Genomic DNA, 22,337 nt, shown 5'->3' on the forward strand with positions numbered 1-22,337 from the left:
AACCCTATAGATGTACCTAATTCTGTTTAAGGAGCTCAATTCAAGCAGTAATATGGTTAGGGTAAACCAGAAAAATACAGAATCCAGGCTGTGTAAAATTACTGGCTCTAGGTCAGTGATGGGTCAGTATGAAGGAAAGCCAACAATCCTCCTGTATCAATAGAAAAGGACGAATAATGAGAAGTTTCCTCAGGGTTTAACTCTGACAAATTCTCTGTTCACCTTATAGATATCTTTAAAATTTTTCCAGTTCAGCTACATGACATAGTAAAATGCATTTATAAGTGAAAACACCGTGCCTGGACAAATACCTGTAGTAACATTTATGTTGCTAAAAAAAGCAACAGCAATGATGTCAGATCACTATTCTGCAATATATATTACAGACATAATGTATGCCTGCATATGTCTGTATGGCACATAATTACACCTGAACACCAGGTAAACAACCCAACCAAATGAATTTATTTATTTTCTTAAACATGGTGCCACTTGAGCAGTAACCTTCCCTGATACTCGGGAGAAGCGGATTACACCACCTGCTTATAGAGCAACTACAGTTAGTGGTGCAATATGTTGCTAATGACTGTGTGCTGGCAGGCCGCATTTCAATTTCACCTATTTTAAAGACTGGTTGTGAAACTAATTAATTAATTATTGTCTGCAAATCATGTTGAGATCCTCAGGTGAAATCCATTACCCTGGCATGCTAGATTATTTACTACAGATTAGATGAAAAAGGAAAAAATAATTACAAACTAGTCTGAAAGCATCAGCAGAATGTCCTAAAGATAAGAAAAGATTAACCTAGTTAATAAGTAATTATGTGCAGCTTTTCAGGAAGAAAACAAATTCAAATTTTTATGCACATTACCATATGGAGCAAGATGCCTGAAATAGTAGGGAAGCAATTAAAAAAACCCTGCTAAAACCTCTTGTGAAGCAAACTGAAATGAAGCAGATAAGTAATTCTATAATTCTCATAGACCCCAGTGGAGTGGATAGTGAACTGGAACTAAATAAGGTATTAAACAAAATCTAATTCCTGGATCAAGTGCAGCACTTAAAAAAAAATAAAACAAGAGAGGAACTACAAGTAAAATTACTACTAGTTGAAAGAATTATAATTTCAGTAGCAATACTATGCTTTAAAATATTGTATTTTTAAAAAATTATTTCAATTTTGGAAAAAAGTCCCTCTAAAAGCTTTTTAAGAGAAACCTGACAGTTCTTGTTCAAAGGTGAATCTTCCACAGATAATGAGGCATTTGAGGGAGTAGCAAGCCAATGGATAAGAAAGGGAATTAATAGAAACAAGTTTAAAAAATTAAAAGAAACATTTCTTCCTTATTTCTTTCTGCCAGGTTTTTGCTAAACTGATCTTTTAGTCTCTATGTGAGCTGAATTTTGAATAACCATATTTGTCAGACAATAACAAGCCATACAGCTTAAGAATGATCCTGGTGACACTTTATTTTTTGTACATGCAGTTAGCATCAGCTTTCACTGATCTGCATACAGCTCCTCAACAAGGCCACAGGATAAGTATTAATTCATCATTTGCAATTTGATACTGCAATTATGCAAAATCACAGGAAAGAGTATTTGGCCTTTGCGATAAAGTCAGATCAAATAATCATAATGCTCCATCTTCAATATCTACTAGTCTTTCCATTTAAATGTAAAAGTTTATTTTTCATGTTTAAAAGTTTTATTCCGTGTATTCATAATATTTTCTTAAATCAGAGTCCTAGGCGACTTCCAGGATGCGTCTGGGGAGGAGCAGACACACGGCCAGGCTGCAGGACAGAGTTCTACGATCCAGACTCCATCGCCTCAGCCACAGACGTGCACTGTCATCCTACGCTCATGGTCTGCTCCTCTCCTTTTTCTCATCCTCACAAGGATAATGTGAAGCACTCATTCATGAATCAATAAAATGAACAGTTATTCAAATAAATGAGTTATCAGTGTGCAAGTAACTGAACCCTTTATACTCAATTGAGCTAGTGACCAACATGGAAAGTTAATAGGGTTTTATTAACGGGTAGAAGAGAAACATGTCATCACAAGTCTTCCATTGTACAACTTCATGTATGTGAGATCATTCCCCTTTCTACAAAATATTCCTCCTGATGTGCATTGCATGCCGGTTCACACACACACCTCCCCATTTGGGTAATGATAATCAGAGATCTAATCATGAAGCATGCTGAACACCTGCAAGAAATGCAAAGCTCCCGCTAGGGCAAGGGGGTTTCTTCCAAAACATCACAGCAGGCACCTGGATTTAAGAATGGAGGAGGAAGAAAATCAGTCTCAGGGGCACCTACTGCAGCTCTTCAGTAGCTTGCTTTGAGAGATTCATTGCCTATTTGTGCCAGTGAGGCCCTTGCAGCCACAAAATATTCCCGTGCTGAATAGATGTATACCTCAGGGCTATATATGCTAGCAAACGTGAGGGGTAGAGAAGAAAATTCACTTGTTTTGCCATCAAAAACAGAACCTGTCTAATCGTAAGGAACAAAAGGCTGAAACACCACTGACCAAACCACCCATAGACTTACATTAAGCTACGTTCTGTTGGAAGATTTGCTCTTGAAAAATGTGCCAAGCATGCTAATAGCTTAATATACTAGATGACTTGAGTTGCTTGAAACAAGTATGGAGATAAGTACCTGCAATACCTCTGTGGAGGAGAGGTGAACATTTTATTCCAAGAACACTTTGGAAAATAACTGCTTTTTGATGCAAATTAGTGCCTTTCAAATAAACATTTGTTCTTATGAATCAGGTCTTCCCTTGAGTAACCTGCCCACTCCAAATTCATGCCAATAAGGCTCTCCATACCAGACTGCTATGCATCCTGTGCATGTGTGCATACCTAGAAATCATGCTTTCTGTAGCACAATGTGCATGCATGCACGTAGAGGATTGCACACCCATGCATGCACACTGACTGAAAAAGAAATATTCTAATATTTGCCTCTTTAGATAAAAAATTTCAAACCAGCCTTGTATTGACAAAAGTGTGGAAAAACCAGCACTCATTTCAGATGTAATAACAGGATAGCTTTTATCCTTTTTTCTTGCTTACTTAAAAATGCATATATCTTTTGCTATTCTTCAGAGTCTTTCCTTGTAATTCCGAACCTGCTCTCAGATGTTGGTACAGTCCGCACTCACTAGAGAGATGAAGTGCAGCTGTCAGGAAGGAATTTTTCAGGGAGTTTATAATTTTTGGTCAACTGTGACCAGTAGTAGGTAATTAAAAGACACTCCAGTCTCTTATCAATCATAAAAAATATAATATAAATCGTCTTAATTGACATCGGAACAATTTTTGCAATGAAACAAGAGTTAGGTATGCAACAGGTAAGACTTCCATGACATTTATGTGGGTGACTGAGCATTCACTGACATGTAACCTAAAGCAGAAACAGTACTTTGAGTTAACAACAAAAAAGATGTTTTCTTGTTTCTCACAGCTGCATAGAGGAATACTGTAAGAAAAAAGTAACAGCAGAACATGGGCAGATAATGGGGAAGCAAACAACTCTGCTTCGTATTTGGATATGACTGAAATATCTCTGCTTGAATGCTCTAAAGCAAACAATCTCATGGACAAGAACAAATACACAAAAGGTTGATGCAAAATATAAAGTTTTAAACCATCAGAAGCACCTGAGAAGGTTGATTCCAGCTTAAGCTCTTGAAACTGTGTTCACGACCCCTAGTACAAGAGTACTCCAAACTACGTATATGTCTTCACAAATCACTCTGAGCTAATATTCACATTTATAGATGAGGATTTGTGTTCTATGAGGAATTTGTATATAAGCCTTCCAAGTCCTAGACCAATGCTTTTAATCACAAGACTTTTATATTCAGCAAAAATAAAAGGATACAAAGAATAACATTTTAATTTTTTTTAAAGGATGTAAAAGGTCTTTGAATCAATACAAATGCATGGAACCAGAAAAGCATGTGAATCACTAAAAAAAAAAAACATTTTAGCTAGTTCTAGAAGATATTAGCATAGAACTATATTTTTAATAGACTAGTGTTATTTATGGCCTTCCAAATCATCCATGGCATAACTAAAAAAATTAAAACTTACTGAAGTCTACTACTTCTCTGTCATAAAAGACTCAGAAAAATTACCAGAAAAAATAAGCAGCTTTTTGAATTCCTTTTAACTTACTTACAATAACACTTAAGTGCATACAGAAAGCTTTTCATATGTAAAGCGCAAACCATTTCATAAATGTGGGAATAATATTATTGCATCTATTTTTATCTGGGAAACTGAAAATATATAGGGTGTGTGTGTGTGCGTGTCACACCGCTGTCCTGTGCAGGGACATCTGAGTCAGCCCATTGCTAATTAGTTTTGTTACTGGAAACAGTCTAGTCACGTTAACGTGATGCTCTGGGAAGGTGAAAACGCCCTGCTCCTTGTGAATCTCCTCGCTGCACTTTACCCTGCGATGCGAACAGATCCTCAGAGGCTAATGGCCTGTATTTACAGAGACGCTGAGCATCCCAAAGTCCCTCTGAAAGCAATCCCTGCAGCTACGCAGCACCCGAGCCTCACCTCGCCCTCCAGCCCTGCGTTTAAAATTCTCTGCACCTTCTCTTTTGGCTGACTGTCATGTTGAGTGATGAGATACACAAGCAGAAAGCTCAGGCAGGCTTGGTCTGGGCTTGCAAAATGGGTTTCTTCAAGCAAATTCCATCATTTAGAGAAAAGTGATTGTACAAAAAAAAATATGATCTCCTTAGCAATTATGAATTAGTTACCCAGAAGTGCTGACTGTAAGACTAGCACCCAAGTGTTTTAAGGTCAGATTTATTCTTAGTATCAGCTCTTTGAAGATGCAACACTGTCAGGCTTGTGTTGTGCAGGGAGTCAGATTTCATTATCATAATGGTCCCTTCTGGCATCAAAATCTGTGAATCGCTTAGTTTTATCAACCCCTGCTGATTTTGCAGTCTGGAAATGGCTACAAAGATGAATAGGGAGGGCCTCAAAAACTGGTAACAAACTACAAGTTTTTAAAGGATACAAACATTGATTACAGGTTCATGTTTACCCAGCTCTTTTTCAAAACAACTTCCAATAAAATCAATTAGAAAATCATATCTGAAAAGGAGAGCAATGACAGGGCCCATGGAGAGGACACGTGAACACAGCACAAGCAGGAGCATATAATCAAGAAGTAAACAAGACTGATTTATACAAAAAATTGTATTCATTAAAATATCAGAATCACTACTAGTCTTGGTGGGGGCAGATCGTCTCTATGAACGAACTCAAAACTAAAGCCTTGCCGCTGGGATTTTGAGGGGAATGAACCTGGAGCGTAGGAAGTCTCACTGGACGCAGTGCAGAAGACTCATTCCCTTCAAAATCCCAGGCACAAAGCACCCAAAAGCATGCCTGAAAACAACCAAGCAAGCAAAAACTGCAGATGAATGATTCTCTGAAACATGTGGTTTCGAGCAAATTTGAGAAAGGAAGGAAAAAGAGGGTATAGTTTATTAACATTAAAATCCTCCCCAGCCAACCTGCTGACCTTCAAGAGCCAACCATGACTTTGAAATGAATTAAAATGTTCTAAGTGAAATGCCATTCTCAATTTTTATAATGCGTTAATTTAGTTAAATATGTTAATAATTACCATGAAAGATTTTTCACATACATCATATTCATAAGCGTTCTGCATTTCAGCCTGTGTGGTGCAATATTTACTGTGGCAGCTGCTGACAGCAAGCTTTTCAATGAAATTCTGTGTGTGTGTGTGCATATTTATTTACATAAATATTATGTATTGTTTTTACAGAGCATTTGAAAATTTTTTAATGTCCCTTTTTCCCTTTTTTTTATAGGTAAAGAGATTTCCGCTATTTGGTTTATATAGTTTATAGTCAGAAGATTGACCAAGCAGGATGCTTTATGTTTTAATGTTTCAGGCTAAAATCCCATCCAGAGCCACAGATAAGCAATTTAAAAACAAAACCAGAACAGACCAATGCTTGTTACTTACTTTGTAATTGCTATGGACTTTATTCATAGCTGTTGAAAAACAGATATACTATAATGCAAAAATATAATTCAGTGTATTTTTACTGTAACTTGGCAGTATAGGATTTAGTGTCAATGGAAGACACTAATTGAAAAAAAAAAAAGTACTGGATTTTTTTTTATTTATATGTTACAATGCTTCCCATATTTCCAAAATTCTCCTCACTAGATAAATAACTTAAAGCCCGGTCAAAGCGATTTCTTGCATAATTTCCAAATCTCCAAACAGGAAAATATTTAGCATAATTATCAGTAACATCTCCACTGTTAGGACAGCAATGCTTCCAATAGGAATCGACAAGAAGTTTATTGTACTTCTGTGCCGTAGCAGGGATTTTTTTCCTAAACTTTGTGACACACATTCAGCCAAGACTGATCAAAGAGTCTGCCCAAATTTGGATCTACTGAGCAAGGGAAAACTATGCTTAAACCTATGCCCATTTCTTTTTGCATGCATTATAGTATGGATCCCCATACAAACTGTATGAAAACAAGTAGCTTTGAGTAAGTTCCATTTGGGTTTTTAAAATTAGAAACTCTATGTGAACGTCAGGGTGAACTGAAATGCAGCCAACAATGTTATGGTTACTTCTTTAAAACAAGACAGAGAGATTTCTGTATTTGGAATTAAAATGCCACAACTTTTTGTTTCTCATTCAGTGCAGTATTTCCACAACAGATAATGCTATATAACTGTGCTCCTAGGACATTTCAGTCCATGTACTTTGCTGGAAATCCCCAAAAATCTTTAAACACCTAGCTTTTTGTGTTCTTTTTAAACTAATTACATTCTATGGAAAAAAAGTCTGTTAAAGATCATCTTCTAATGCTGATTTCAGATACACTACTCAGCTTGATAACTTCAATGCCTGCACTTAAGTACTATTATTACATATATCAGAAATTAGATCTTTCCCTTTTCTAAATAACTGTATTTTTGTTACGCGTAGTCTACTACCTTAAAAATAGACAGCTGGGTTATGAACTAGAGAGTAACATTAGACAGAAATGCTTTCTTCTTTTACTTTATATCTCAAGAGGGACTACTTTGTATAATTAAATGTAGCGAGTCACCTCCTCAGATAGTATAAGCAATGTCTCTCCATAGAATTTAGCAGACTATGAAATTCTGATCCCTAGGATTTTTTGAAACATCACTAACAAAATTCAAAATAAGTATGTCTATATGTGTACACACAATTTTGCATCAGCATAGTGTCATAATTGTCCATGAAACTATTTCTCAAGGTGTTGGGTTTTTTTAAAATTTAAGAATATGCAGCATTTAAAAAACAAAATCCATAAACTATTTTGGACAGTTCTACCATAATAACTAAATTCCAGATGTTCACTTCTTACCGTTTTTTCTTTCGTTTTGCTTGCTTGCATGCCAGCATGCGTAAAAAAGTGCACGTGTGCTTTTAATATATATTTTGCAGCCGTTTCAAAAGCCTTAGAGTATAAATTGAGAAACTTCTCTATGGAATTTTCCTTGCACTGTATATGAGCTCAGTAAGCATGTGTAATGTGGCAGAAGATAATGAAGCCTCTATCCCCAGTACAAACTCTTAAGGTTTGCTAGCAGAGAACTCAATCATTTTTGTTGAGGCCATTTATACGAAGTTAGAGGAAAAAAAGTTCTTTGATAGACAGTCTATATTGGCAAAAACTATTCTTGCTCTTTATGCATCAACATGATAAATTAGTCTTGCTCTTGAATTTCTTTTTAAGGGACCAGCCTATCTTCTGTAACATTCATACGTGCGTCCATTCCATTGGGTTAGACTTCTGTGGGACCTGGGCCTGTGCGTGCATGCTGGGATCAGTAAAGGAGAACTGAGTGGTGGAATAGCATCTGGGGAAGGGAAAACCTTCCACCAGTTTCAATGCCTTGCTTGCGTTTCAGATATTCAGTTATTCAACACAGTTTTTATTTAGAATAAAAAAATTACAGCAGTCTGCTTGGACACAGGTTATTCTTATTTTAGCTGCTCACAGTGGATGCAATCAACTGAAGATATATGCTCATTTTGTACTACAAGTGTACTGTGGCACAATCTAAGAGAAAGAGATTAATTGAATATTCAAAATCAGATTCTTAATGATACATGGTCATATCCCTAGGCATCAGTCCTGCAAACACATATGCATGTTAATGGAACCTCTCGTGTACACAAATTAAAGTATTTAAATCCTCTCAGGATTAGGGATCTAATTTTGTTTGAAGAAGGAAAAAAGTGTCTTCTTTGAGCAGGTATTGTATTTTTCTCTCTCTGCCCTTTACTAAATACCAAAAAAAATTCTTTTCAAGTTTTATTAGATGTATTGTTTGACAAAATAAGATGAAAATCAATTGTGTATACAAGTCATTTTTGTAATTAAATAGCCTATTGTAATTTCTGATACACAAATGCTCTATCTCTAAACTTCATCCTTGTTGCCAAAAACTTCGATTTATTGCAAAATAAAACAGAAGGCAAATAAGATAGTCCTATTCAGAAAATATACCTCCCCTAATATTTAATCTTTTAGATCTACAATTGATAATAAATATCAGAAACCTGCCAATAAAATTGAGTGATTTGACTAGCAATTCAAAAGCATTGCTGTATTTCTAACATCATGACGGTGTTTTACGACTTCTTACTGGGAGAGACAGAGGATGGGGAAAAGACTCAAACCCCTACTGCAAGCACTTGCTTCAGGTGTGCTGGCTGGCATCCTCCAAGGCACCCACATTTCTTTATTGACCTAAGAGGGAGGTCACATTCCCAGATGTCACGCCTGGAACTGCATTCAGGAAAGATGCCAAAAGTACCTAGAGCAGGCAGTAAACGTTCACCTCTGGCTGAGGTGCACGATGAAAGGAGAAAAGGCAGAGGAGAGAGGGCCGTCCACGCTGGAGTGGGGGGCAAAGAGGGAGGGGAAGGAAAGAGGAGCTACAGCCAAAAATGTATAGGTTTCCTATCGTACTGTAAGTATGGTCACTTCAGGGGGTGAGAGCAGAAATGCCTGCATATTACAGACACTAGCACAACTTTTGTGCCTTACTTTCATCCATTTGATACCAATTCTCATGGAGTTACTTCTGATTGACGCACGACAGCACGGAGCAGGGCCCAGCTGAATTGAACATTGGTCCATCTGCATTTGTCTTAAGCTGTCCCCTTCCACATGATGCTGTAAGACTTAAGTAATCCAAAGCTGCCAGCATCTTCACCCTGGGTGCAGGCTCCAGAGTGTTATCGTCCCTTGGGAGGTCTAAACAGTATTTAGTTGCTACACTGGTTTCTAATAGGAAGCCTTCCAGCAACTGAAAGGACTAGCAGCAATCCCTGCTCCTCTGACATGCCTCTTTCCCAACTCCCAAGAACAGCACGTCTTTTCCTTCCTTTTTATTCCTCCAAAAAGCACTTGAAGCCCTGGCTTTGCAAGGCTCTGACATCTACACAGAAGAGCTTCCTGGGCCCTCAAGAGCTCATTGCAAAGACACTGTTTAACTCCTCTGAACTTCAAGTCAAAGTACCGAGCCTTTACTCAGAACAGAAATCCTACAGGAGATTGCAATCCTGTATCACAGCACTTCAAATCTGGACTGCACTTCCATCATTAAATTTAACTTACGCATAAGAAATCAAATCATCGGACTAATTAGATTTCTGGCACATTTACTGTCATTCAGTAAGCCTAGAATTCATCAACAAAATAGATGATGATATTACTGCAATCATATAGTGCATCATAAAATATAATGATATTACTGGTGATCATATAGTCCTAAAGCATGAAATAAGGTGATAGCAAATAAATAAATAGAACAATCAGTCATAATTCCCAGTTTCATCTCTACGCTTAGTTTTCTCATTTCAAAAGTATCTCCTTTGAGCAAAATAACATAGTTTTTGTTACATTTTAAAGCAGCTTTCTGACTTGTAACAGTACATACTACTGTAAGAGTTGGGTCCATTGATGGTTGATATTTTTAGGCCCATCCTCAGCAAAGACAGGTTATAGATCTCTATCAAACAGATACTGTGCAGCCACCTATACCTGCCTATTATTTAAAAGAAACCCACACCCTTGACAGTGACTTTTCAGGCAATTATTGCATGCCTGTGCTAATCCACCATTAGGCAGTGCCAAGAAATTATCAGAACAGCAGATAGCTTCAGATATTATTGTGCTCTGTCATGCTGGATGGAGACCTGGTTGCTTTGACATGTGGTATCCCCCTGGCATTTGAGGGAAATCAGATTTGCTGGCTGACACTGTCACTTCTGTTTGCTGCCTCTGATGTCTCTGATCAGGAGGTACAGCTCACTAGCAGTGAATTCTGCACAGCTTAAAATGGGCTGTCCCTTGGTGGGCATTTCTTGAGAAAGGTCCCACAGAGAATCAGCAGGCACTTGCTCTTCTCCTGTGCTGATTATTTCATCTCATCCCCATCATTATTTCTGGCTTATTGAGCATCAAAAACCTAGCAGGAAAACACTAACTACAATACCTTCTGTAGGCTGATGCCACTCAGATTCACCTGAATTAGAAGGTGATGTCTAGTGCTTTACCTAGTGCTTAAGTCATAAAGGGAGTTTACTGAGCTGAAGTGCAGCCTGCTAAGCAAAGAGTGCCTGCAGCTCCAGGAAACAGCATGAAAATAAGGCTGAGATGTTATATCTGCTGTTTGAACTGAAGGCACACCCATTTGGCTACCTGAACGCACAATCCTGTGCTACTGTTCGAGCCCAACTGCTAGTGGATGAAGCAGATATCAAAGTTTTCTTTTCATCTCCAAGAGACACGGTGCATAACCTCTCATATTATCCTGTCGCCCAGCTTCATCTCTTACAGCTGGATCGCTGGCAGAAGTGAAAAGGCCTAAGGAGATCTGGTGCTGCAGTTAGCAAAAACCCCTGGATAAAAGACACACCATAGAAGTTTTCTGAAGGCAGCTTCGTGCCCACATGCCTTGCTGGGGAGAGCAGGGGTCACCGTAGACCCTGTTTGTGAGGAATCTGTTCTGGTTCCTTCACGTCTTACATCTTCTGGGCAGTCAGTGCAAGCACTCCAGACCAAGAGACAGAACTGGTTAAGATAATCCGCTCTTAGCTAAGGTATGAGAACACCCTGTGTACGTCTTGAAGATACACCCTCTTTATCTGAAGATAAGAAAGGACTTCATGCTTTTACAAATATTTTTGAAAAGTAAGCACTACAAAGCTACAGTTATATACTAATGCAAACTTTTTTGGAGAAGTACTGATGTTCCTCAGAAATTAGTTTTCATAACTATAACACTAAATGCACAATTATGATTTTTTTATCAACTAAAACCATAGAGACAAGAAAATAAAAACTTGTTATCTGGCCCCTACTTGCTCTGAGTACTGTTTGCTAATGTAAAATACTCTCAGGCTTTTGGTTTATAATTGTATCTCTTTTTGAATTGTGATATATATTAATTTAATGCTTTTGTGGCTCAGTATTCTCATCTATAAAACTGCACAGACTTTGGTCATGTTCTTTGATGGCTAAGGATAAAAGAAAGCATATAAATTCTGAATCTGCTGTTTATACTGCAGTAGTGGTATGTCTGTACCAGCTGGCACCAATCAGGAAGACTAAGACAGCAGTAAACTATATGATATACAGACATGCAGTGAAACATAATGATGTTTACAGCTTCAGAAAACAAACACCCAGGATATGGGAAAAGATGCCAAACAAAGGCAAGGAAAGCAGAGATGGCTAGTTTAGTTGCTTCCACTTCTATATTTATAATGCAAATAACACTACTGTAAATTCAACTGGCTTACTGATCAGTGGACTGTATACTGAAAAATTATTAACTTTGTTGATTAAGCAAGCCATAGCCAGATCTTGCAATTATTTATTTTGAACAGTTCTATTGAGTTGAGTCACTTTATGGATGTCTGCATATCCTACTTTACTGCTGTGATGGCCATTGCTTCTTTCCTCCCAAACGTAAATTACGGTAGGATTTTAGAGTAAAAGCCCTCTGAAGTCTCAGGCATGCTGACAGCATTTTTGAAGATGTGGACTTTAACTTTTATTGTACAGAATAGCACCTCTTTATTAGAAAATGGTTATAGATATACTTTATCAACAGGCTAAAAGGAAAGGCGTGATCACACGGGTATCAATGGTAAGGTCTGCACTTCTTTTAGAAAGGTAAATACTAAAGTGTACTTTGACTCCTCTATCACCTGCGCTGGAATACTTGCAGTACTTCTCGGGGAAAATAACAGCGTTCAGCAAATTGTTGTGAAACAAGTGAAATAGATACTTGTACTCAGATCTGATATATGGGGAAACTTAATACATGTAACTTGGTGGCATTCAATCCCACTTCTTCCAAATAGGAGAACGGGAAATTCTGAACTGGCAGCTCTCCTTGGATTTTTGTGGTTTTTGTTTTGCTCCATATCAGCAGTTCTCCACTTTCCATGTAGGAAAGGAGTGTAGTTTCTATTATACTGTATTACACAAATACTGCTGCAGTATTGCAGGTATCTGTATACTAAGCTATGCTCATTTAAAATTCTATCACGGATAGTATAATATTTTAGTTTCCAAATTCTGATACATAACAAACAAATTTAAAGTTTTTTAAAGTCACCCAAAATGTGTCCCCCATCCCTCAGAGCATCACTGGCTATGTTAGAAAGCTATTAGAAATCAAAAGCTATGCTAAAACTGCAAGAGATCAAAAAAGGCCTATGGCAATATGAATGTGAAGTGATTAAGCCTATAGTTCTTCAGGCAAGATTGTTCTCTGGCTGAAAAAAATTAGAAAAACTCAGATCTCTTGAGGATAGGAATTCAGAAGAACAAAAATAGCACTTCAACATTATCTGGTTTTTTTGACAAGCAAGAAAAGGAGAGGGATGAAACCCAAATACACTGGACTAAGCATTGAAAGAAGCATTCTGCCTGGGCAAAATTATTTTAAATCAACTGTTTTGTATTTATGGCACATTTCGACCTATAATTGCTTCAGCATATTGTAGTACAAAGTTACTGTTGAATATGATGAAGAACGTTTTAATCTACTGAATGTGCAAAAAGCATAAATGACTTTTTAATAGCACTCTTGTTTTGACTGACAAAGATTTATGTCAATGAGAGAAAAGATTTTAATGAAAAAATATTGCTACAAAGCATATGTGTATGTTTACTTCGTATATATATGTGAATGAGACAGATATTAATAAAGAAATACAGATGCCTGTAAGATCTGGCCTTTAATTTTCCCTATTCCATTTTTAAATCCCTCACAGAGGTGTGGTATTTTGATAACACATTAGCACAGTTGTGACATAAAAATGGCAATACCTATAAATTAATTACATAATTTAATTTTAATTTAATTTTAATACATTTTAATACAAAATACGAGCATCAAAGACGTTGAAATAGTCTTGCAAACCTTTGACCTGATAGAAACCTGTGAGTAAAAAACCACCGCAACTGATTAAAAATTATTTTATCAGATTACCCCTCCCCAGGCTAGCCCTAGCCTCTGCTTGCTTTTCAGTTTTGGATCCTTCCCACCTAACAGCAGGGCTACCAGGAAAAATGGTGGGTTTAATGTTCAAAGCAACTGCATATAAGAAATGCATTTCACAGAAGTCCCAGGCTTTCCAGATTATAAAAGTGCTTGCAGACGTGTCCCATTGATGGCAGTCTTCTCTGTCTGCATTATAAGTGCACTGCTGTGACTGCTCCAGGACTACCCTTACACGGAGGGAGCGGGAGGGCAGGGGGAGAAGGGTACAGGCAAGTAAAATAGTGTGAAGACTCCAAAGACAAATCCAAGCAGATAAAATACCTGAAATAATTACTTGTTGTGAGCAGATGACAAAAAATTGCTACCGGGTCACACAATAATAGCACCAGGAGCAAGACACGTGTCCTCTTCCAATGCATGGCATGTGCTCTGTATAATTAGAAAAGCTGGGACATGACCTTACTCTCTCTAATAAATCTATCAAAAGCTAAAAATCATGTTTCACCTGGAAACCATATGCATGATTGCCATGCTGGTTTTCAACTAACAGGAAGTCATTTAACAGAAGGTGAGTGGAAGTCAATGATGAATGCATGCTTCAGCGTAGCAGCTGAACCAAAAAGCACCTGCTGAAATCCTGGGGTAGAATATTTTGGCAGGGAAAGTGTTGCCTATACATCTTCAGCTGGGAACTGAGTCTTTCTGTGTGTTACTCTCAGCTTAAAAAAGATATCCACCATTTAGCAGACACTCTACAGATAAAATAGAAAACTTTTGAGTGGGATGAATATTGCATTTATCTATTCTCTCTCTCTGAATTCAGCAGATTGCTCTAGCTTTTAGGAACAAAAAAATGCAGCCCCTCTCTCTCATCTGCTTGGACTGCTGCAACTAATGAGCTAAGACAAGCATCGCCACAAGCACTATTCATTATCATTGTTCCAGTCTGTGTTCAAATTATATTTAAAATAGTTGGCAAAGAGTATTGGTGAGAGAGTAAAAAAAGATTGCTCAACACACCCATATTCTACAAGTTTCTTTCTGTATAGAAACATCACTCTTCATATAGCATGTAAAGAATTTGATTTTCTTTCATACCAGACTGCAGCCAGTACTAGATTATTATTATTGTATTATACACACAACCAAACCAGATCAATAGTGAATAATGATTTTTTCTCTAATACACAACCTCTCACTCTTGCCTGAAACAAAACAAAATGAAAAAAAAAACCCAACCCCAAACTATAAGAAAATATTTTTCTTTCTATATCATTGTAAAATGAGTCAACTGTTTTTGTTTATTTGACTAGGTCCACTGCTCTAGAAGACAACACATGCATCAGATTTTGTACATAACTCTCTCTCACAAGAATTCAAAGAAAGTCCTTTTTGACTTGCTAAGGGCCCACCTACAGTGGGTCCAGCAAAACTTAATAACAAGTTACACTCGTTTACAATGTAACTTAAGTCTTTCCCAAGGGTCCAAGTTTTGCACACATTAAAAAGCCCAATCGTGAGTAACTCAGCAAAAACAACTGCCTTTTTTGATTTTCCGAAATGATAATACACTAACCATCTAAATTTCTATTTAAGCTTCTAAACAATTAACTTTTTTAAAAACTATCACTGATTTTATGAACCCAGGCTTAAGACTGCTAGTCTATTTGAATAAAATAAAATCAGTGAAAAGTATTGCATATTTATTGAATAGCATGCAACTTCATACATTGCATCAGAAATCCCAAAAGTATGTCAGGGAAGTCTTTCAGTGTTTTCTGGCTTGTGCTGCAAACCAGCAATCCTCGGGTTGTCTAAACAACATGGTTCTTTAAAAAACAGGTTTGAATTCTCTCCAGGAAGAGCTGATCCTTGTTTGGATATCAATCTAAAAGACTCAGAGCTATGCATTCTCTCTAAAACTGTTGTAGGAGGAGAGGAACTGTGGAGAGAGGAATCCAGTTAATGAAGTAAGAGAAAAACACACTGCCAGAAGGACACTTTGGTGCTCTGTCCTGTCCGTTCCCTGTTGCCTCACCCTGTCAATCACACCTGAGAAGACAGCACGAGCTGTTTCTTGCAACCACGCACAAGCCTCATAGCTGACGGTTTTGAGGCAACTCATGAAAAGTCATACAGGGAGAGGACACTTCATTATTGAAGTCACTGTGTTACTATATAGTAAGAGAAGGAAGTTTCACATTAACCTGACACAGATGAGTAATCATCTTGATACTATTTCCCAGATGAATAATCTTCCCAGGAAAAACTGCTAAACATTATCAGTTGCGGTTCAGACAGCTCAGCCGGGATGAGTCAGGCTGTAGGAGCACCTCAAGCTTCAGAGAAGCCGGAAACCTGCCAATGATTAAAGGTAGAAGCCTCCAAAACACACAAGAAATAAGGCTACTGGCTTGTTTGCAAAAGTCCATCCATCATTAATGTCAGACAGACCTTGCAGTGCTTTTTCCCCACACGGTTATATCAACATCTGAAAAAGACTTGTGTCTCCCCAGTTGACACAGTCACGCCAGACAGCCTCCTCATATGAACACAGGTTATGTTGACAGAGGAGGGTGGTTGGCAAGCTGTATCATTTGGAGATGAGGTCTAGTTACACCAACAGTAAACGCATTTTGTTGACATGTTAGGTTTGACCTAAGGCACTCTGCTAACATCACACCTACCCCACAGAAGTGCTGTAGTATAGACTGCAATGTAATGCCATCCTATGTCCAGTACAGTTCCCCTGCTCTAATGTAAGTTCAGAAACATTTATCACAAGCATGGACTCATGTCCTTAAAATGGTTAGCTCATTTTTCTAGGATTTAATAATAGTGATCCTTTTCTGTAAGAAAAACTCCATTCTTATATTGCCTGTACTTACCATGAAGGTGATGTGCATAATTTTTATGCATATTATGCATTTAAGAAACACATAAGTGACAAGATTTTCTTACGACACTTTTTCATAGTCACTGTTTTTAGTCTAGTGTAGCATAGCCTTACACATGATTTTCCTCTTTAGTCAGGAAAAATCACTGTCAGCAAGCAAGTTGCTTAATGTTGTTTACAACATGTCAAGGTCAAAATTAACATATGTAATGATCATTTTAAGCAGTGACACTGTGATGCATCAAGCATGAAAGAGGTCAAGAGTAAGTCCACTAATAATGTCATCTTATCCTTATATATCTCCAAATATTCAAAAGAATCTAGGTTTCAACTGGCTCAGTCTCCTTCATGAATTTTTGCACTAGTATATACACATAAATATATATCAAATGGGTTCCTTCATGGAGTGAATCAGTGCAGAAACATTCTCTGCCTTGCCCTTGTAGGAGGTGGTTTCCTACTGCACTGAGTGTTCAGGTAGCCCAGGGAAATCAGTGCCTGAACTCAGGCACTCGCATTTGGTGCTTAAAGTTAGGTGGTATGAATATACCCGCCTCCAACAGTCTGTTTATTTTCCCACAGAAGCTTGCTGAAATTCCCATAGATGTTGCTTAGAGCTCTATTGGTTTAATGTGATTTGCTGAAGAACTTGTTTATTCTTTACAGGTTTCTGTTTTTCATGTGCAACCTTCTCCTATTTCCTTTGAATATTCTCATAAGAACTACACATCTCCACTACTACATAACAAAGAACCCTGTTTAATATAACTATACTTTTATAAATGGCTTAGGAAAAGTAGGTTAGCCTGTTTACAAAGTGTTTGCCTGCTGTAAGCATGTTTTAAATACCTTACTTTACCTTGCTTAGAAATCCTTTAAACTTTTCTATGCATCTGCAGACAGAAGAGGCTGAACAACACTTTGCCTTTTAGATTTAATTGCTGCTTCCTGAAGCAACTAACCCATATCACTGTATCAAAAGTGTTATGGTTGTTGCTGTTGAGGTTGTGCTGATCAACTAAACAAACCTTTCAGCTGTCAGATTTGACAGTGACACATACATAACATCCTCTTTATAAAGTGGAAGCACCACAAGCACATCGGAAAGCCAATGTACTATGCACTCAATCTTTTTCCAAAGAGGGGTAAGAATCACATGTAATTTTTCTTCATAGCTGCATTCAAAGGAGGCATACTCCTTAAAATGGCATTTTACAAGGCGGCAGCACCAGCTAAGAGAGCTGTCGGAAAGGGACTGGATTGCAGGCAGCCAGTCAGCTAGGCACAAAAAGCATGGCAACTAATGGGAAACAGCCTTTCTTCATGGCATTTCAAGACCTTGTAGCAAAACTGAACTAGTCTTGGCAATAGAGTTAACTGTGTTTTTGTGGTTTCCCTTACAGTGGATACACTGGTAGCTCAGGAGTTGCAGCTGACAAAGGTCATGGAGTACCTTGCGCAAGTCACGGTCAAGCCTCACTACATACAAAAGCAGAAAACACCAAATCTCACTCTGAAAGGGACAAAGAGGGAGAGACGTAATTAATTCTGCTCTTCCTTGAGCATACAGTCATTCTTGACTGTAAACTGCAGGATAAAAGGCCTAGTGATAACTCTATTATGGCAACAAATTATATGCTTTATCTAAATAGAGGAGAGATGTTGTAAAAAGACATTGTCCTTCCCTTCCCCGCCCTTTTAAGTCCATTTCTATTGCACACGTTTACATGCACATTTCAGCCACTGAAGTGTTTACGGATGCACTCGAGCTAGAGCCCGTCCTACTGATTTAAAGCCCGTGGAGTCACGCAGAACCCAATTTATTTCACGGGGAAGAAAGGGGAGCATGATGTACTTGTGAGGAATACTTCTGAAACATTGTCATATCTGTTTAAAGAGGTAACATGGCCCAGAGTCAAACAGATCTGCAGGCTAATACATTTTTTGGTGTTTTTTTAAAATTGACACTGGAAAGCAAAAGGTGTTTTGTATATACAGCACCCTGTCACTGAGGTGTAAGCCAGGTGTGCCTTAGGAAATTCAAGATGCAAGTGCCCCTAAGTGGAGACAAGTACATTTGGAGAAGTGTCCACATTTCTTATAAATTAGCCATTAGTCAGAAATGATGGTAAGGTACCCAACTAAAATCTATTTCCTTGTTGCCTAAACCTCATTTTTTTTCTTCTGAGCTCTCTTTAATACTTTCTAACTCATTTCTGCAAGGACAGTTGGCATGCAAAATCACAAAACCTGAGACTGTCAAAGTACACGAGTCGGATGTACACCAAGGTGTTATTTTCTGATAACAACTGGCTACCATGCCAAACTGATGCATGTTCCCACTGACAGAAGAGAGAAACCTTAGGATATATCCCGAAGTTAGACAGAATTGTATCACTTGAGGTATATTCAGCTGAGGTCAAAGAAAAGGAGAGATGATTATCTACAAATTTCTCCCGGACTGGTCAGCATTACAGAAAAATGGTAATTATGCTTCATTAATCACTCCAATGAATCCCTGATCCCTTGTAAATAAGGTTAATAACATCGGTGCATGTGATACCAAGGGACCAATCTCAGTCTGGGAAAACCTTTCCATTTGAATTGTTAGCAGCCAGACTGTTTTTTCCTGCCAGAAGAAAAAAAAAAAGCCTCTAGTAAAACACCAACTAGATTATTATTGGCACATTTTTTTTTCAATAATATTTTTCATGTTTACCTTTCTTGCATCTCGTATCATCTTCCGAATAGTTTCCTTTATGGTGTAAGGCTGTGCTCGTGGTGGATGAAAAAGCAGATCAATATTTGTGCCACCAGAAATTCCAGGCATCAGGTAGGGCCAACCTAAGTCAAGATTTGGAGCTTCCACATCTGATTCAATGGGCCAGTAGGTTCCCGAGGAAGAGGTGTCATCAGTGGCATGGTTAGAGGAATAAATTGTGTTTTGGGGAAGTTTGTGAACATTGTTCAAAATATAATCAATTTCCTCATCTGCTAGGAACTCTGAGCATCTCTCCTTGGAAAGAAATTCTTTGTAGGCTTCTAAACCTCCTTCAATTAGAGCATCAATAGCTACTCGGTACCATTCCTTGTAATGAGGTTCAATATAGTTGTCTGATCTGCATTCATCATGTAAGGACGATAGCAAAGATGAAGTTTCCATTTTCACATATATTTTGTATAAAGTCTCTTAAACTTCCATTCATGAATTGATGAAATGTATCTGTAAAGAGAGAAAAGTAAGAAAACGATCAGAATATTTCTAGAGATCTATGACACGCACACAGATTTTATTCAAAATACTTTTCTGGTAATGTTGCTTTAAGTTTTTCTAGCACCTTCCAAGTATTTAAAAATGTTTTGAAAAGGCTCAGGGATTAATATTGCCAAAAGAATACTAAAGAGCTAGATAAAGACCTTCTTCTACATAAGACGAAACTAAACACATAATTAAGTGATTTGATGAAGTTCTTGTATTAAAAGCTACAGCAGATCTCATAATACACTGAAGATCTGTACCAGTAACACTAATACATACTCAATGCATGTTCCAATAAGCTACCGTAGGTTGTGTTTCAAAACTCTCTTTATAACAACAGACCGAGTAGTGTTCAGAGAAACACTTCAGAAACCAATAATATTTCCTACTTTTTGATGCATTAATCTTTCTCTGCAACGCATTCCTTTTCTCTGGCTTCTTTGAAACCACAGTCATTCAGGTCCTTCTTCTTATCTATCTGTTCTCCCATGCTGATCTAATCCCTTTGTTGCTCCCAAGCAGGACCAGCCTACCTCATTTCAGTGAGTTATGAGGAACTCCAGAAAGATTTCTCCTCCCACATCTGGGATCAAACTCTGAATCAGCAATCTGATGTCTAGTTTCCACCCTGCTCATTCCTTCTGCCAAAAGGAGCGGCTGCTTTAATCTTACCTTTTTTTTTTTCCAAAACATTAATAATAAGTTGTTTACTGCTGATGATTTATAAATTCATTCTCACCATCTTTTTATTTCATTTAACAAGAGCTGAGAGGGTTGGTTCCTGCTGCGACAATTTGGGATTTAAGGCAGACAGAGGACAAACGGCCAACGTGTCTTCCTTCACATTTGTGCAACCCTACGGGACTCCAGCAACTCCACCGTTCGCCTAAAACCTAAACTGCAATGAATTTCTGCACTGGGCAGGTAAGCCAAAAAAAAAAAAAAAAAAAAAAAAAAAAGAGGGGACAGATTTTCATGAGAGTAGCATGAATATGGCCATGTAAAACAGAAAGATGATACATGGTAGCACTGTTTCATCTTTCAGGGCTAGCGCATGAAGCTTAAGAGAAAGACAACAGAAGTAGGAAGGACATCCAACGATGGCAGAATAGTTACAAAAAGCATATACAAAGTATAGCTTCAAAGTTAACATTGGGTTTCCCTACAAGCCTAATTAATAGTGTAGCAGTATAATAGCAAGGAATAGTCGTACGGAGTTCTGATTTCATTTACTGGCATATAAACGTAACACAGTTCTCTCTTCACATCGAGACCTTTCAGATATTTTTGCAAACAGTGCATTTGCTTTCCACTGTCTGCTGGGAACAGTTTAAATCTTCCCGAAAGGAAACATAAATTAGCTACATTAATCTAAAGGAATGAAAATCAAAATCTCCATATACTACTAATACTCCAAAGTCCAATTAAATGTTCAATTAAGCCAAGATTTCTGAGGAACTTGGGAAGTTTGAGGTTAAAAAAAGACCAAGAAAGAAAAATCCAGATCTGAGGCTGGCATCAGCATGTCATATGAAATAATTCCATTTGAATCCTGTCTCTCAGCCAAGGAGCAGGGTAGGTCTTCCCAGATAGGATTGCTTTCGAGCCTGGGGGAAAGGAGTGTTTCTGGCTGCTTCCAGAGTAGCTCTTTGTGGTGAACTGGAAAGCAGCAAGCGAAAGGGATCCGACTGCTCTCCCCTGATCAAGCATTACATGTATTCCTGTGACAAATATTCAGGGCTTCGTTCTACACTGCTCTCACAGGTAGAAATAAAACGTTACAAAATAGAAGTGACACCATTTCACTTTGCCCAGATGCAGATACAGCCTCTGGTGTAAGGCGATGGAGAACCGAGCACGCGGTACAGACAAGACAGACCGATTCAAAGGTCAAACTCTTACAATATTGTAAAATTAAAACATTCGCATCAGTGTTCCATGGAAGCCAATCATCTGGAACAGGTTTTCAAGACATTTTAGATGAAGAAAGAAAAACTACCAAGAGTACAAAATGCAGAATTACTCAGCCGAGTCGTTCTGAAGAGTCTGAACACTAATACAGGTGACTTCACTGAGAATCTAATACACCCCGCTTGTAGGGCTCTCCAGGAGAAATAACTCTCTAAACAGTGTAGTAAAACAATCAGTCTTATTATGACATTTAAGACTAAATCTGATTTGACAATGGCAAATGAAAGATATTTCTAAAATTCTTATTACTTTGGAATGGATATACTTCTAAAATAGGAATTTTGCCACTGATTTCATATATACGGTTGAGAAAGACATAAGTGTTTATTTCAAAAGCTTGTCTAAATCCCTTTTTTCTTCTTCTCACTCCTTCCTTTGAAAATAATATAAGGGAACAGGGCTATACTTAATATGTAAAGTTGTGCAATATAAAATATTGAATGTTATGAACAAATAAAAGGCAAAAAATGATTGCATGTGTGTGCTGGCTCACGTGCGTTTTTTGTTTGGTTTGGTTCTTTTGACTTGTCTTGTGTAATAGTACAGTATATTGTTTGACTTTTCATTGAAAACAAGGAATTAATTAATTGTGGCA

General features: G+C 37.8%; 1 protein-coding gene across 1 annotated transcript in view; it reads right to left on the reverse strand.

Annotated features, from left to right (window-relative positions):
* The window catches only part of FAM83B (family with sequence similarity 83 member B), a 46,082-nt gene extending 26,407 nt beyond the window's left edge, over positions 1 to 19,675 (reverse strand). The window contains exon 1 of the mRNA XM_050894918.1: positions 19,232 to 19,675. Within this exon, the coding sequence (XP_050750875.1) occupies positions 19,232 to 19,675 (444 nt within the window). The remainder of the gene's footprint in view (positions 1 to 19,231) is intronic.
* Between the last annotated feature and the right edge of the window lie 2,662 nt (positions 19,676 to 22,337).

The sequence above is a fragment of the Gymnogyps californianus genome, chromosome 3 (genome assembly GCF_018139145.2).
Source record: "Gymnogyps californianus isolate 813 chromosome 3, ASM1813914v2, whole genome shotgun sequence".
Taxonomy (NCBI): Eukaryota; Metazoa; Chordata; class Aves; order Accipitriformes; family Cathartidae; genus Gymnogyps; species Gymnogyps californianus.